The sequence below is a fragment of the Pangasianodon hypophthalmus genome, chromosome 18, assembly GCF_027358585.1.
Source record: "Pangasianodon hypophthalmus isolate fPanHyp1 chromosome 18, fPanHyp1.pri, whole genome shotgun sequence".
NCBI classification, from domain to species: domain Eukaryota; kingdom Metazoa; phylum Chordata; class Actinopteri; order Siluriformes; family Pangasiidae; genus Pangasianodon; species Pangasianodon hypophthalmus.
Window position 1 is genome coordinate 4,605,147 of NC_069727.1, and position 17,144 is coordinate 4,622,290.

Below are 17,144 nucleotides of genomic sequence, written 5' to 3' on the forward strand. Positions count from 1 at the left end.
ACATACAGCAGCTTTTAGGATTGGATCATTCCTAATGCCGTAGATTAATGTCAGCTCATCTGGGGCTGGTGGAAAAAGCAGTTGCCTCCAGCTACATATTGACGCTCCCACAGTCAAACGAAAATGCAGCATTTATCCCACTATTGACTGAAACTGAGACACTTCCCAGCCTTTAATTGCTTTGTTGTCCTGCATATTTTTTTCTGTAGCTCTAGAAAGGTGCAAATTGTTTAAAAAAAAAAAAAAAAACTTAAGGAATAATTGTGGGTTTAAATGACAGATAGTTTGGTGGATAAATACATACAAAGACTTTTTTTAAACTTAGCTAGCAGGATATCATGAACCAATTACACACTAAACACACTGTTAACCAACCAGTCATCTAATGTTAGCTTGCTAGCCAAACACACATCATTATCTAACTAGCTGGTTAGTAAGCTTGCTGGCTAAAACACAAAGCTGACAAATAAGACACATTGGCACAAAATACACAAAATGGAAGTAAATAGGCACTTCAGTGGACACTCGACCAGATATAACCGAGTCTGTGGTGAAAAAAGATATCAATCATACACTGTTAGCCAACTAGCTAGCAAGTAAGCATGCAAGGTAAACACCAAAGTGAAAATAAAAAGCACAGATTGGTTACAGCTACACACAGTGAAAGTAAGCAGGCACTTCAGTCGACTAACTCTTAGCCGATATAACTGAGGGGGGGGAAAATACAGAGGGGGGAAAAAATACTAAAGAAACTGTTAGCCAAATAGCTGGCAGGGAATCTTGCTAGCTAGAACGCTAAGCTGAAAAATGGTTAGTCAGTGCTTTAGTTAATTCATCTGGTATAACTTAGCATAAAGTACAAAAATACAGAGAATCTAAACACTAAACTGACTAGCTGACTACGGAGAAAACAGCTTTAATACTGTGTAGCAGTAGCTACAAATTCACTAATCTATCCAGCTCTTGGGCTTAGCCTGTTTTCTGTTTTCGGGGAATTTTACCTCAGGCAAAAGAGTCCTCAGAAAGTGGTTTTGGCTAAATGCTAACATAACTGCAAAGGACAAAAGCCTGTGGGGGCTAGTTAGCATGATCTCATCTGCATAATGCTAACTGGTCGTAGCAATGCTGACATTTTTGGGGAAAAACATCATCAGCTGCTGACCTGCACAACTAAATAATTAGAAAATCTAAAATTGTCTACGTTGCTGCAGACGTTGATATATTCTCTCTCCTCGATCTTATGAACCTAAGCATGTAAGCATGTGTTCGTTCTCCACAGGGAGCTGTTGTATAGGAAAAAAAAGGAGCGCAAGGAACCGTGTGTGCTGTCTATCTATTTATTGCAACTGCAGTGCTGTCAGCTTGCTTCAGCTGGACCTATATTTCCAGATACGCAGCACAAATCAAACGTGTATTCGCTGAAAAAAAGCGCTGGTTGCACTTTGCTTGACAGGCTCACACTAATCATACAGGAGCAGGACAGAGACTCCAGAAGAACATGGAGGAACTTTAGCCTTGTCTGGGAAGTTTCTAGAAAAAGAAAAAAAAAAACTGGATTGTCTTGCAGCTCTTGGGCTTAAAGTAATACCTTGTTGTAGTGAGTCGATAACATGAGAAGTGAGAGCATTAGGAAGTTCTGCCAAATAAAGGGAAACAAAAGAGTCTGTTGGCAGGAAATGAATTAGCGATAGACTCTTTTTAGAGCTAAATCTACTCCAGTGTGTTAATAGCACTGTCACTATACAAAAGACATGACAATAACAGGTTGTTGACTTCTTACTCACTATGTGGTGTACGACAAAGTACATAACCTAATGGCTAATGCCTATTTATAGTGCTATAGGTCAAATAGAGGTCTGTTTCTGCTTGGGAATTGTAATAATAGAGATTAGGTCCTAAGGTAGTTACTGGTTGAGTGAAGAAATCCTGGAGGAGCGTAATCATGTTCTTTTAAAGGTCAAATCGAGGTTGATTTAATACTTTTTTTTATGGCATTTCATATATTATTTAAACTGATATAAACCAAATTTTATCTCAGGTGCCTATAGGCTCTATATCCAAGGCCATTGAAGGTAAGATTAAAAAAAAAATAATAATTAAAAATCTAAAATCTAAATTCATGTAAAATTTACTTTAAAGAATTTTTTTTAATGATGATACACTAAATATACAAAACACTTCAAAACAACACCTGCATTAAAAAAGAAATACAAAATAGAAAAACATTTAAAGGTTAAAGTTTAAAGTAAAAACAACAACCACAGCAACATAATAACATATAACCAAAACATATAACCCAAACTGTGTAAATTTGAAGATGAAAAAAATATTTTACCTAAAAGTTTGAAGGTAATATGGAATTAAAAAAAAAAAAATTAGACAGTTTAAAGTTTACATGTTTTTTTCAAAACCATGATATATAAAACACTTTAGAATATATTTAGAAATGTCTGTGTATTCTACAGCAAAGACATATATATATATATATATATATATATATATATATATATAAATACAACAAACAAACAAATAAAGGGGTAATTAAAAGTTAAAAGAAAAAATAACTAAAAAGCATAAAATCGAACACATTTTAAAATGAAGAGCCTAAAACTGAAGATCATCAAAATTTGAAGTTTGAACAAAAAAATAATATTTTATCTCAAAAGCCATACAAATTCTGAAGCTAAAAAAATATTCTAATACTTATATTTATTAGTTCAAACCTACTGTTGGTCAATGTCATCACTTAATTTAAAAGTTAGGTTAGTTTTTTTTTGTTGCCTGTTTCAGACAGGATGAAATTCCTGTATCCTATACTCTACAGCTTCAAAACACCTGCTTCCCTCCTCTCTCTTGTCTTTGTCTCTCTTTTTTTTTTCTTCTCCTTCCACCCCTCTCTCTCTGGCTGTGGCGTTTTAGCTGACTGCAGGCTTTAGTTAAGGCTTTCTTGTGCCTGACTATGGAAAAATGAGGCGTTCTCCTGAGATTGGTGCTTACACAGATAATCCAAAATCAATGACCACGCCAGGCTGGTGAATAAGAAAGCGCACACTTGAAAGGCCGCCTGTCGCCAGTGGAAAGTTCCAGGAAATGCAGCATCATGGATTTCTTTCGAGTGGGGATTACAATGCCACGATTTTCTTTTGAACTGACTCAATTTGTGGTTGAAGGCTTTGCCTAAGTGCTGTTGGGAAATTTAATTGGCACCAGCAAGAGTGCTTTAACCTCTGGCTGTAAACTGGGGTCACGTTGTGAAACATTTTTAAGGCAACACAGTTGAAAAGTCAGTTCATATTCTTAATGAAAGTGAAACATGTCAGTCTTGTTTGTTTGAAATTCTTTGCCACATCAGGTTTCAAAAATCGCCACAAAAGATTGAGAAGTGAGTAGTTTTTTGAGATTTACAAGTGATTATTATTATTGTAAATCACTTTCAGGAAGCAGCCCCCAAATGTAGTCTCCCATCATGTTCACACTCACCTTGCTCCTCTGAGTATGCTCCCATGTTCTCATTGAATTTATCAAGATAAGCATCAAAGATATGGACTTTAAGAGACATCCTGCAGCCCATTGTGCCGTAGTTCTTCACCAGAGTCTCAACCAACTCCACATAGTTTTCGGATTTGTGATTTCCCAGGAAGCCCCGAACCACTGTGACTGTTCCAAGCCGCTGTCTCCTTCCTAGTGAGCTTCTTGAGGAATTCCTTGCAGTCCAGAATCTTCATTATCTGTGGTCTGACAAAGACACCGGCTTTGACTTTTGCCTCAGACAGCTTAGGAAGTCTTGAAGGTTCTTGAAGGCTGCCAACTCCTTATCTAGAGCTGTGACTAATTGTTTCATAAGGCCCAATTTGATGTGTTGTAGTGGCATCAGCACCCTCTGGGTACCCACTGTTGTTCCTCCCCAGAGCGAACTCGGTCCACTGTGGCCAGTCTCGCCTTTGGTAGTGCGTCTTGGTGTCTCTGCTGTCCCATAGACAAAGATAGCAGGGAAAGTTGGTAAAACCTCCATGGAGACCCATCAGGAATGCCACCATTTTGAAGTCTCCAATGTCCTTTGAGCTGTACTCATCATACTTCAAGGCTTCCAGAAATGGAGGTACACTGATTGGGCCAGGAGAAGAGACGGGTACTTGTTCCTGTTAAGGAGCGGCATGGCTTTGAGGCTCCTGGATGAGCTATCAATGAAAAAGTGCCACTCGTTCGGGCTACAGGCGATTCCGATTGCCTTGAACAGAATGGCCACATTGTGGCAGAAGCAGAGCCCATCTTGACGGGTGAAGAGCAACATAAGAAAAAAACATATTTTGAAATTTTTGTTTTCTCAAAGAAAATAGGTAAATTTCAAAATACCAATGTCCTGGTAACAAAAGCAAAGTTATAAGGGAATAATAGCCATTTTATATACTTTTGCCATATAAGCAATTAGGAAATAACTCTTACTACCCAGGAACAAAAAAAAAAAAAAAAAAGTTGCATTGTGTTATTTAACTTCAAATGTGCATGATGTTAGAATTTATACTTTTTTGTCCTTAAAAGCAGATTAAATCTTTTTTTTGAGGACCAGTGGTGAGCCTGTGATTAACTAAAATTCAAAGCTAATTCTTCACACATCATACTCACTTCCTCCTGCACCCTTAAAATAAGACCCTGCTTTATCACACGGTCTCCATCCTGAGCTACATGTCTAAATGTTTGTTTGCCCCTGACCTATTTTGATCCGCTCGCCATAAGACCAGGGATCAGATGGAGTCTGTTCTGAGCCAGAGGAAGTGGCAGTTTCCATGGCGGCTAAGCAGTGTCTTCCCAGCACGAGGAAACTGTGAAGCCCTCATGGTTATCGCACCGGAATGGCTTCCCTCGCCACCTCGATTTCTGCCTGCTGTCAGCTTAGTCAGGCGCCAGCTCTGCTCACACATGCTGTTATAATGCTAAAACACAAGTGGACTGGGTTAAGCTTATAAACACTGCTACTGATCCTTTCCTATTAATTGTATTTTAATCATGATTATGATTTTTTTTTTTTTTTTTTACTTAATTAAACATAATTGGTTGCGTTGTTGGGGGACCTAGCTAAAGCTTGCTAACAGTAGATATTGGAGTTTATAGCAGTGCTGTTAAATTCTCAAATATGATTGGTCAAAGGTAGTTGATTAATTTTCTATAACAGCAGCTCTGACAATAGTGCAGCTACAAAATCACAGGTTTATATTAATGCGCTCATTCTAATATGTTATCGTTTCTATAGTAACACAGAACGTTTTGTGTAAGATATTTGCATTTATGGAAGGAGTCTCCAGTGTCAGCAGTTTGTCAGTCAGAAACAGTCAAGAGGTAAAGCTGTAACTTTAAGGTTTCCAAGTTTGTGCTTTGAGGTTTCTCGGTTGAGAAACAAGCTGTGTGTTGTTTTTTGTTTGTTTGTTTGTTTGTTTTTTGTCTTATTAACCTCATAAGAGAGAAAAGAGAGATGGTGGGTGAACGACTCTTTCTAGCTACTATAACGTAAGTGATAATAGGAATTGACTTATATTGTGGACATTCCACAACATTCTGTGTAACTATAAATGGATACAAACAATAACATGTAGTTCTTCTATAAATAAAAATGTAATTCTTGGCAAATTTGCTGTGGATAAGAGGAATAAAGCACTTTAGAGCATGCTGTTATAGGAAAATAATCAGCTTCAGGGGGTGGTACCAATAACTCACACAACAACGTATCACCTCATCGTTGATTATTTTCCTCCCAAGTGTATCATGGCCTACTTATTGAATAGTGAATTCACATCATACTGTGATTCCGAGCTTCAAGTAAAAACGTCTCATGATGTGCTATTATCACGTCTTTGTTACTGAGATCTCAATTCCTTTTAATGCGCACCCTGTGGGCAGGTTTTTTTTTTTTTACCTGTCCGTCCTATTACGCCATGTGAAAACTGCTATTAGGATGGCTTGCAGATAAAACAGAAACTCTGTGAATAAGTATGTGCGACAGGCGAGTACGAGCTCTACGGACAGGCTTGTCACAACATATCAGTGCACCTGTTCATCCTCTAGCCTTGACCAGTTATTAATGCAGCGTGCTTAATTTCTCCTGCAAATGGAGCGATCGCTAACTACTTTCAAGGACGAGTAAGCCAATACGGACAATATCCTCTATGAAAGGGTACTTTATTAATAAGCAAAAAGAAAAAGGCAGAGGTACAGCTGAGTGCAGAAATATGTATCCAACAACCCGACATGAGACATGCATGGTTAAAAAAAAAAAAAAAAAAAAAAAAACCCTGACCATGATGGATGATTTTTTTTTCCTTTTTTTTTTTTTTTTTTTTTTTTTAACTTAACAGATCTTCCTCTGGCATTATATTCAAGGACTTGAACCAAATATGTGTCATTTTAACGTCAGCATGACATCTCTACAGAGATAATTAAGATTGTCTCAGAATCACGGTTCTGCCTGGAATTTAATTCCAGTTACAATGCGATAGTGGAGATTAGCGATGTAATCCAATCAGGATTTAGATGCTGTAATCCACTTTATTGATATTGAAATGAAATGAAGTTTAAAAAAAAAAAAACAAGACAAGTCAAAATGGCTGTTGTTTAACAGAAGAACTCCATGCATATTACTTGTTATCTTGTGATTGGCATGTATTTGGGTCGGCGTTTTTTTGTTGTTGTTGTTGGTGGGTTTTTTTTGGATTATTGTGCTCTTGTAGCTGCTAATCGTATGCATTCTAAGGCACCATACTGAGCTCTAAGGGAACCTTTGATAAAATTTTTTTTAGGTTCTATAGTCTGTTAGTCTCAGGACTTAGAACACTCTGTGCCATGGGATTAGCATTGCCAATACAGTGAGGTCAATATAATTGACTGTGATGTTGGAGAACCAGCTAAAGTTAACTAACTCAGTAACGTAATATGTTAGGTGTTTATATGACGGTGCTGTTGAATTCTCAATTCTGATTGGTCACACCAAATTTGATTGGTCGCCCCACCCGATCGCTGATTTTCCCGTAACAGCACACCCCAACTGTTTTATTTCTTACATACTGAACAGTGTGTTTGCGTCATGTCATAATTGCTGTGATTATGAACTTCTGAGTTTCCACTTAATGTGTTTACAGCTTCGCTGAACTCCGAAACACAACTTTCAAGCATTTTTTGAAAGCACAGATTTGACAGTGTGTCACGCCACGTTATTAACAAACGCAACCAAAAAGAAATGACAGCAGCTTCCATGGATAAAGTCTGAAGTATAATTTCAGGGTCTTATGTTGGTGTCAAACTGTCCCTATCAATAATAAATAGTAGTCCTTTGCTTTCTGTCTAAATATTAAGTGGTTACAAACACACAAACAGCACGAAATGATTTTAAAAAGATCCAAAGGTTGTTCATTGTGAAGGAATACAGGCATATAATGTGCAAGGTAAACGAAAAGGCTGTTCTGTTTGGATTTAAAATGATAATGTGCAATAAAACCGAGACTAATTTGTTATACAGCTGGCTGAATTATTGTGATAATTATCTGCGATGTCAAAACAGGCCATAATAATCATGGTTATCATTTTAGCCATTATCACGCAGTTTCGAAAATTTAGACCATTTAATTGTTCTTCGGTTGTCCCTCTGGTGGAACCTTTAAAGCTTCGGTGTAGTGTTTACTTATTAGAGATGGTTTGGAAGCTAGAATGTTTAATGAGCCAGTGAACCTGTAAAGATGGGGTTCGCAAAGTTGTTTAGCCTCCAGATTCAACTTTATGGCAAATATGTACCATTATCATTTTAATTTATTCTGGCTATTAGAGCTTTTTATTCCTGAGCTGTCCACTCACCCACCCAGTAAACACTGTGTATCATATTAACAGCAGTTTGTGGTTTTATTAAAATTGCAGTTAAATTGAACATTGTTTATACTTGTTTTTTTGTTTTTTTTACTTACTGAGTTTTAGATTAACCCCATTCATTTCATTTGGCCAGTCAGTTAGGCTTACAACTATAAGAACCATAAGTTAATAGTTGATAGTAATCCCCACCTGTCATTTGATTAAAAAACAAACAAACAATGACAACAACAACAACAATAATAATAATAATGAGAAGAAGAAGAAGAAGAAGAAGAAGAAGAATACACATAGAGACCCCATGGATATACATGACAGACCCCTGAGGATCCCCAGACCACACTTGGAGAACCATGGGCTTAAATAAGCCTCAAAGAACTCTTTTTCTTATTACAGTTTGTACTGTGGTGTATTTCCTGCTCAATGAAAGTGTCTCCATGAGGCATGTGAACATCACATAAAGTTCCCTATGTCCTTATTTCCTCCACTATCCAACCAACAGGTGGCCAAAAACCAGCCATGACGCCAAGGAGGGTTATTAAATACCAGCTTACTCAATACAGGAACGCAGCCTTGGCTGATCCTGGATGAGAAATGTTTTCTTCCTCTCTCTCTCACTCTTTCTTTCCTTTAGTTTCTATTTCTTTGCTTTTCTCATCTCTTGTCTCTTGTCTCTTGTCTCTTGACCCTAACTAAGGTCACGTCTCGCCAAGCAGAAGAAAAGAAAAAGAAAAAAGTGACAGGTTAAACCGTTCAGAAGGAAAAAATATACAAAAAGTTTTAAACAGATCATTTTGAAGGTTATTTGTGTTAGAGATGATCGGCTGCCAATTAGGTCATGTGGAGACATGAGATCAAGCCATGCGTTCACTTTTTTCTCTTTTTTTAAGAGCTCTGGTGACATAGACACAAAGGAAGCACTGTTTCTGCCAAGCTAGGTTAAGAAGCTGAACTGACAAATGAAAAAAAAAACACACAAATGGAAAAATTTTATCCGTTATTCATAAACAGGCAACTAGTGTTTATAGAGGATTATTTATTTACTTACTTATATTATTTTTTTCCCACTCTTTACTTACAATGTTTGTGCAAAAGTTTGTGCCCCCATTGGTTTCTGGATGACCACAATGAAGACTGTAACTCTTCATTCAATGGTGTATTCCAGTTGAAATATGTTGTAGCATTTGTTAATATTGCAGTCTAAATCAGCATCCCAACTGATATGCACTGGTAATTTATTTCATTAAAGTACCTAATGATTTAAACCAGTCAAAACATGTTTACTTTAAGTCTTATTTAAGGCATGAAAAGTTCAAACAACTTTACACTTTGCACTTTACAGCTTTGCACTTTAATGTTACACTTTAAAAGTCAGTGGCAATGAGGAGAGCAGCTATCACAGGATCTAAAATGCAAAGTATTGACTTTTCATAGAACAAGTGAAGGAGATAGAAGGAAATAAACGAACAGTAGGAGAAAAGTCTTTTGAAACTAGTGGAATGAAAATACACATTTGTATTACACTTTAAGAAACATGTAATCTTTGATATGGTGAGGTTTTCTGTAAGGAAACCTATTTAACGTGTATGGAAGGAGTCTCCAGTGTCAGCGCTTTGTAACAGCCAGAGGTAAAGCTGTACCTTTAAGTTTACTGACATTTTCAGGACAGAGTTTACATTTTGTGAAGTGAAGTGACGTGACTTGTGGCCAAGTATGGTGACCCATACCCATGCTCTGCATTTAACCCATCCAAGTGCACACACAGTAGTGAACACACACACACACTGTGAACACACACCCGGAGCAGTGGGCAGCCTTTTTGCTGTGGCGCCCGGGTAGCAGTTGGGGTTTCAGTGCCTTGCTCAAGGGTCTCACCTCAGTCGTGGTATTGAGGGTGGGAGAGAGCGCTGGTCATTCACTCCCCCCACCTACAATCCCTGCCGGACCTGAGACTCGAACCGACAACCTTCAGGTTCACCTTCGGGTTACAAGTCTGAGCCTCTAACCGTTAGGCCACGACTATTATAACCATATAGCTATGGTTTCTTCTTGTAGTCACATGACAAGCTGTTTTTTTTTTTTTTTTTTCTTATCGACTTCAAGAGAGAGAAGAAAGAGAGGCTGGTGAAACAATGACTGTTTATAAACTGTGTAAGTGTGTATCTATAAATGGTTAAAAAGTATGATGTATCATGATGTGTTTATGATGCATTTGAAATTGTTAGCATCGGCAAATTGCTGTGGTATAAGTGGAATAAAATATTGTTGATTATTTTCCATCTGTAAAAACAATCCATCATTAAATGGCTCATTAGTTTCATCATTTTGAAATAAAGGCAAACATTCAACTGTATTCACTTGTGTGTGAATGAGTGAAAGTTTCTCTTTGGGTGCTCGACATGACTCAGATTAGAGTGTGTGTTAGTCACTCAGTGACTGTTTTTAAATGATCGGCTGTTGTTTTGCTCTGTAGGAAATTTTGTCTTCAGTTAGTGAAAGGAATTGCAGGGTCAGAGCACAGAGCCTCCTGAGCTTCCCTGGAGCTATTTGTGGGTTGTTCCAGGGTGCAGGCCTGGTTAGACACACCGCTGTCACTGGAGACTCCTGAGCTGCAGGGTCACTCCCATCTACAACTTCATGGGCGCCATTTTTTTTTCCCTCACTGAGCTTTCACAGGCATTAACATAAGCGTAGCTGTCAGTGCCTGTTTGTTCCTTTGTCTGACAGGTGGTGCAGCATCTACACCAGATGCCTGGATGTCAGAAAAAAAAAAGAGAAAATGTGAGAATGGCATCATCACTGCAGGCTGTATGAGGGCAATGTGACTTTTTTTGCTGAATTAACACATGCTAGTACATAACACCCGGTATTGCTGTCTAACAAGCTGTCCTATCACCATGAAGTTCTTCATTCCCAGATTTAGTAACAGCATCACTCTTTCTTTCTCTGTCTCTCTCTCTCGCTGTCTTTCTCAATCAGATCCGGGTGGACGGACCATCCCACGGCGCTTTTCAGTACGAAACGGTGCAGGTGGTGGAAAACGGGCCGATCCTGCGCGACATGGCCTTTTCGGCTGATCAGCACTTCCTGTACGTGATGTCAGAGACCCAGGTGAGTCATTTGTCCTTTTTCTTTCTGCGCTGCCTTGTAAAGATGTCCTCTCAGTAACACACACACTGTTTCGGGTCCTGTGCGGACGGCAGAGACGTGTGAAAGCAGCAGGATAAAATTATCCCAGAGCAGAGCGTTCTGAATGTACCAATCACTGACTCACGCAACACACACACACACACACACACACACAAATAAGCACTGCCAGAAATTTCTAACAAGAGGTGGGATCATTTGCAGTAATTAGACTACCACGGCGGAGGAGGGGATGCTGCAGAGAGAGAAAGTTTCTGTGTGTGTGTGTGTTAATGTAAATTATGAAGAGCAAGAGAGAGGATGGAGTGGGTGCATTAGACTTTACAAACTTTCCCTTTTGCACAAACACACATAACCGTGCACACGCGTACAAATACACACATGCAATTTGCTCACTAAAAATGCTTCAAATGGCACAGTCTGTGTGTAATGCACATAATGGATGGAGTAGATTGGCCACTGTGGCGATTTCTCCAGCACCACTAAAGCCTGTAAGCCATTACGACCCATAGTACACTATATTCGCACAACAGAATAAAAAGCACTTACTCACAAAAGACACGCTTATGTCTGTCAGTATGGATGGCCCTTATTACCACGTGGAAAGAAACAAGAAAACACTATATAATGCTGGACAAACCATACTGGTTTCCAGTGTGGCCTGAGTGAAAACTGCTACAAGGTCATGGAAAATGCAAGATGTTAAGTAACACTTCCTACGAATCTTACATTAATTTATAACATGTTATATAATACAGCATCCATAATACCTTATCATGCTTCTTATAATATAACGTGTATATGACTTAATGATGTCAGGTGACATAACACATTACAATAGCAGATGTTGCAATGAATTATAACACACACCTTTAGCTTCTTGGTATTTAGTACAACCTTAAGTCTTGTATTCATCATAATGCATTATAAATGCTTTTACAACATGTTATATAATATAGCATACATAATACTTTATAATGCTTAACATATGTCTGTAAATTATCCTAAACAGCCGTAGTCACATAATTAACAATTTACTGTGTTGTTGCATTGTAACGTAGACACTAATGTTACAATGCATTATAACACATGCCATTAGTTTCTCAGTATAAAACACTTCCTTAAAATATTGTATTTCTAATCTCTGTTACATAATGCAGTATGTATTTGCACGACACTGCTATTAAATAAGAAAAATGTTAAGAAGCACTTCCCAAATATCTTGCATTCATGTTGCATTATAATGCATTTACAACACGTTATTTAATATAGCCTGCATAATACTTTATAATGCTTACCACATGTCTGTGTAAAAGATCATAAGCAGCCATAGTTATGTCTTCAGCACTTTACAGTTAAGAGTATATGACTTTATAACACATTATAATAGCTGTTAATGAAAACATTGTAGACACTAATGTTACAATGCATTATAACACATTTGCTGATAGTCTCTCAGTATGTAACACTTCCTAAACATCTTGTATTCCTAATGCGTGTTACATAATATAGCATACATAATAGCTTATAATGCCTGGCATATGCCACTGCTACCAAATAAGGAAAATGCTACATAATGCTTCCTAAGAATCTTGTGTTCATGATGCATTATAAATGCTTTAAAATGTTATATATTATAGCATACATAATACCTTATAATGCTTACCATATGTCTGTGTAAATGATCATAAGCAGCCATAGTTACATAATTAACAATTTACCATATATGAGTATATGACTTAGAAATGTCAGATGACATTATAGTAGCTATTAATGAAAACATTATAGTCACTAATGTTGCAATGCATTATAACATACACATTCAGTTTCTCAGTATGTAACACTTCCTAAAAATCTGGTATTCCTAATTCACTGCAAATAAATGTATAACATGTTATATAATATATTATATTCACTATGTTCATAAAATTCATGATAGCTTATAATGCCTGGCATATGCTGCTACCAAATTAAAAAAAAAAAAAAAAGGTAGCACTTCCTAAGAATTCATGATACATTATAAATGCATTTACAGCATGTTACAAAATGCAGCAAACCTTAAAATGTTTACCATATGTCTGTTTAAATGCTCATAACTAACTGTAGTTACATGCTTAACATTTTATAAAATCTGAATACATGATTTAACAATGTCAGGTGACATAGCGCATTATAATAGCTATTCATGAGGAGATTGTCAAAAGTACTGTTGTAATGCAATATAACACTATCTAATGGTGTACTGCATTATAACATACCTCTTGATAAATGCGTATAACAATCACTATGAATGTTGTCTTCATAATGCATCATAAATTCATTTTTAACTGTTATATAAAAAACATAAAACATTATAATGCCTGACATTGCACTTATGAGTATATGACTCTAATGTCAGGGCACATAAAGTGTTATATATGTTCACTGAAATGTACTAAAAACATTCATTTTAAAACATTTACTGCACTTTATAGCTTGCAGATATATCATACAGATACTACACCGGAGTCTTTGTTATAATGTATTATACTGCCTTTTCTTAGCATCTACAATGTTCTTATGAACACATATCGTGCATTATGCAACCTGAGCTCATCCAAAGTCATATTCTTTGTAGTGTTATGCCTGTATATAACTACTTTTGAGCAAATACACGGGCATATATTAGGTATTATCACATATTATGTGCGCTTTATATTGCATAATTCACTGTGTATACAGAATTCATCCTTTTTTAAACAGTGCATACCAGAAATAACGGCAGCGAAGTTGTAAAGTGAAGTACAAAATAGAGAACTTGTAAAGTGACAGGTGGTAGCTGTTTTAGTGCTGGGCGTTTTGGAAAATTACAAGCTGCTTGATTTTCTCGGTCATGGCTGAGGTCGTGGGCTGCAAAACAAAGCAAGAATTTCTGCCTAAACACCTAATATAAATATTCAACTGGAATCTGTGAATAGTTCATTTGGAGCAGAACAGCTCACAAGCTCTAGATTTGGAGGAAAGTTCTTAAGCCAGTTTTACAATGTATAATTTCAATAATATTAGATTAGAACAGTAAGATTATTACTTGTGACACTATATACTGAGATTCCACTAAAATCTTGACTGAATTGCATAACAGACTATGCAATAACATTTGTTCTCCGTGACAGATTACATGAAGATCCTCTAACAATAACGGGCTTGCATAAACAAACATTCTTGAATGCTTGACCTAATAAGATTTTTTTTCATCTGTTAGAATGTTTCATTTATGTTTTGCCATTGCCACTGCGGTATTTGTAGCTGTCCCATGAGTTTTGCATTATCTGAGAAAAAAGATTTCGCACTGCAAGATCTTTGGTGGCCATCTTTGGTCCATAAATCCAGCACCAGTGAGTGCGTCACATAATGCATTTGATGACTTCAACTCACTCAACTCACGACCAAACATTTATTTTCATTTGGTGTAAATCCGGCTTTAGATAGTTTAGATAGTTTAAAGCAATGAGTGTTACATTTAAAGGAACTATACGCTCTCATCCTTGTCTTTGTGGTGGCTTGATTGTGATCACTCTGGGTCTTCAAGGTATTTAGTGAACATTGGGATTATCCTGAATGGATTCGTCTTCCAGTTGCAGCTCACTGTCACACACCCAGCCACACACACACACACACACACACACACACACACACACACACATATTGAAGGTCAGAAAACAAGTGTCTAAAAAAAGCTTCTGTAAATAGCACAGATCAAAAAGAAGTGTCACCCAGAAGATGACAGAGTCCGATTCCTCCCGAGGTTTCTTTCTCATGTTGTCTCAGGGAATTTTTCCTTGCCGGTGTCACCTCTGGTTTGTTCGTTATGGATCAAAATCTACATCTGGATTTCTGTAAAGCTGCTTTGTGACAGTGTCTATTAAATAAAAATGAATTGTGTTGAATTAATTACTCTTAAACAATTCTAAACATCTCTTACTCGAGTTGGGTTTCTACACTCTGAGGAAAAAAAAAGGTTCCTCAAGCCTTCTTTGGTTAGTTAAGGGTTCATGGTTTCCTGCTTAGAAGCTTCTCGGAAGAGGAAAAGACAAACCAAATAAGTAGTCCTAGCTATACAAATAAAATTGAATTGAAATTGGAGGTTTTTTTATTCAGATGACATTCACTTCAGTTGATGTCAAGAAGAAACCAAGTTAGATGCCGAGAGTAAGACTTGACCTGTTTTCACACAAAAAAAGGTGTTGAGTAGAGCTCCAAAAACTCAACAGATCAGAATACTAAATATATTACAATATTTATCAAACTAAATATTCAAAACTGGGCCACGGTCACCCCTACCAGTGCATGGTGTTTGTAGATTGACACAAGGCTTTGTTTGATAAGGATAAATGAGGTGGGGGCAATTAATTTATAAATGATCTTGTCCTACAGCAATTAGCCTATTAGCCTACTTAGAGAGCTCAGTCATCTGCTTTGTGTTTGCTACAAACATCTTGGGATGTTCTCTATAGGGGAATCGTAAATAAATTCAGAAGCTATTTAGTGAACACACTGCTACAACCTCCACCATGTGAGCAGACACACACTCAGAGCTGAAAACCTAAGATGCTTTATTTAAGAAAGCAAGAAGACATCATTGGTAACACTTCTTACAAAGGTCATAGTTACAATGAACCATGAACATATTTAAATGTCAATGTAAATGTCATAATGTATTCGTAAGGTATCATACACATCATTATAGTTATTAATGAAGATGCGTTACACTTTATAGCTATCTTGATTATGCATCATGAATTGTTAGCATGATAGCCATAATGCATTATAACTCCAATACCAAAGAAACCTTTGCACAGAGCATCACAAGACATTTTTTTCTCTAACAAATAAATTATACCAGAGACATTATCAAGAAATTGTATTACAAAAAACTTGTTTTTCACCAAAAAATTTGTTTTTTGGTGAAGTAATGAGCTATAAACACTGGTTATAATGCATTTGGTTAACAGTTTATGAATGCTATAAACTGTAATGCCTTATGATGATGTACATACACATTATACTGTACTGTTTATATAAAATGCCTTATGAATGCATTATAACAGGTTATGAATGTGTTCATAGGTCACCATACTGTACATATGGAGTTCATAGAAAGTGTTACAGAACAGTTATTTTATGAAAAGTCCAGTTAAGTTTTATGATAAGTCCAGTGAATTCCAGCTAACAAAGCTAATAAATTTGTTTTGCTAATTTCAGGTTAGCATAACATTCCTGGATACTTGGATTGTAGAATATTTTACTTTTCTGAAGTTTTTGCAGGTGAAATTTTAGATGTTAAAAGTCATTTCAGAGTAAAAATGTTGTTATTCCTGATGGATTTCCACTGTTGTTCTGTTATTACATCCCAAGAACATGTTTATTTAACATTCCTACAACCGTGCTATAATGTTTCTAGTTGTAAATATTAGAAATATTAGCTCAAACATTTCAGTATTGTTATGGTGCTTGTTATGGTTCACGCTTTAAATATGAGAAAGTGGTCAAAGTTATGACCACACTGTTGCCAGGCAACAAGGAAATATGGGTGCAGAACTTAAATGAGCTAATAACTGAGGAATGATTTAGCTAGCTGTCAAAAAGCTGTTAATTCAGGATGTAAAGACAGGGTGGCCACGAAAATGAGACAAATCCATCAGGAATATCAACAATTTCCTCAGATGTGTTGTTAAATTACTAAGAAAATGTTTCATATGACTTAAAATGACATTGTAATCGATTAGCATTGGAGGCTAACTGAGCTGTCATGAGTTCTGCCATTTTGTGAAACATCAGCGTGAAAATTGGAGCTGTTCGAACATTTTGACTTAAAATACAATATCCTGTTTGAATGTAGGATTAGCTTTGATGCTGATATCTACCAAGTGTTTTTTTTTAAAAGGGGTTATTTATTATTTATGATGTGACAAATTAAAACTCTTGTATAGCTGCCACTGTGGTTTTTATTACAGCAGGAGAAAAGTAGAGACTCTACTCCCATCACGTAGGCTGGGTTTAACATCACGGTTTAGGCACGCTAATGCGCTTTACTGTGATTTACTCGTGTACGATTTTCTCCTCTCATCTCTTACTGTCTCACTCTATCTGTCTCACTCTTTCTCTGGCTCTCT

At 36.8% G+C, this 17,144-nt stretch overlaps 1 protein-coding gene across 5 annotated transcripts in view; it reads left to right on the forward strand.

The window, feature by feature from the left end:
- plxna4 (plexin A4) overlaps positions 1-17,144 on the forward strand; it is a 314,198-nt gene that overhangs the window by 159,121 nt on the left and 137,933 nt on the right. For all 5 annotated transcript variants that reach the window (XM_034313188.2, XM_053241746.1, XM_053241745.1 and 2 more), the window contains exon 4: positions 10,825-10,956. In XM_034313188.2, the coding sequence (XP_034169079.2) occupies positions 10,825-10,956 (132 nt within the window). The remainder of the gene's footprint in view (positions 1-10,824; positions 10,957-17,144) is intronic.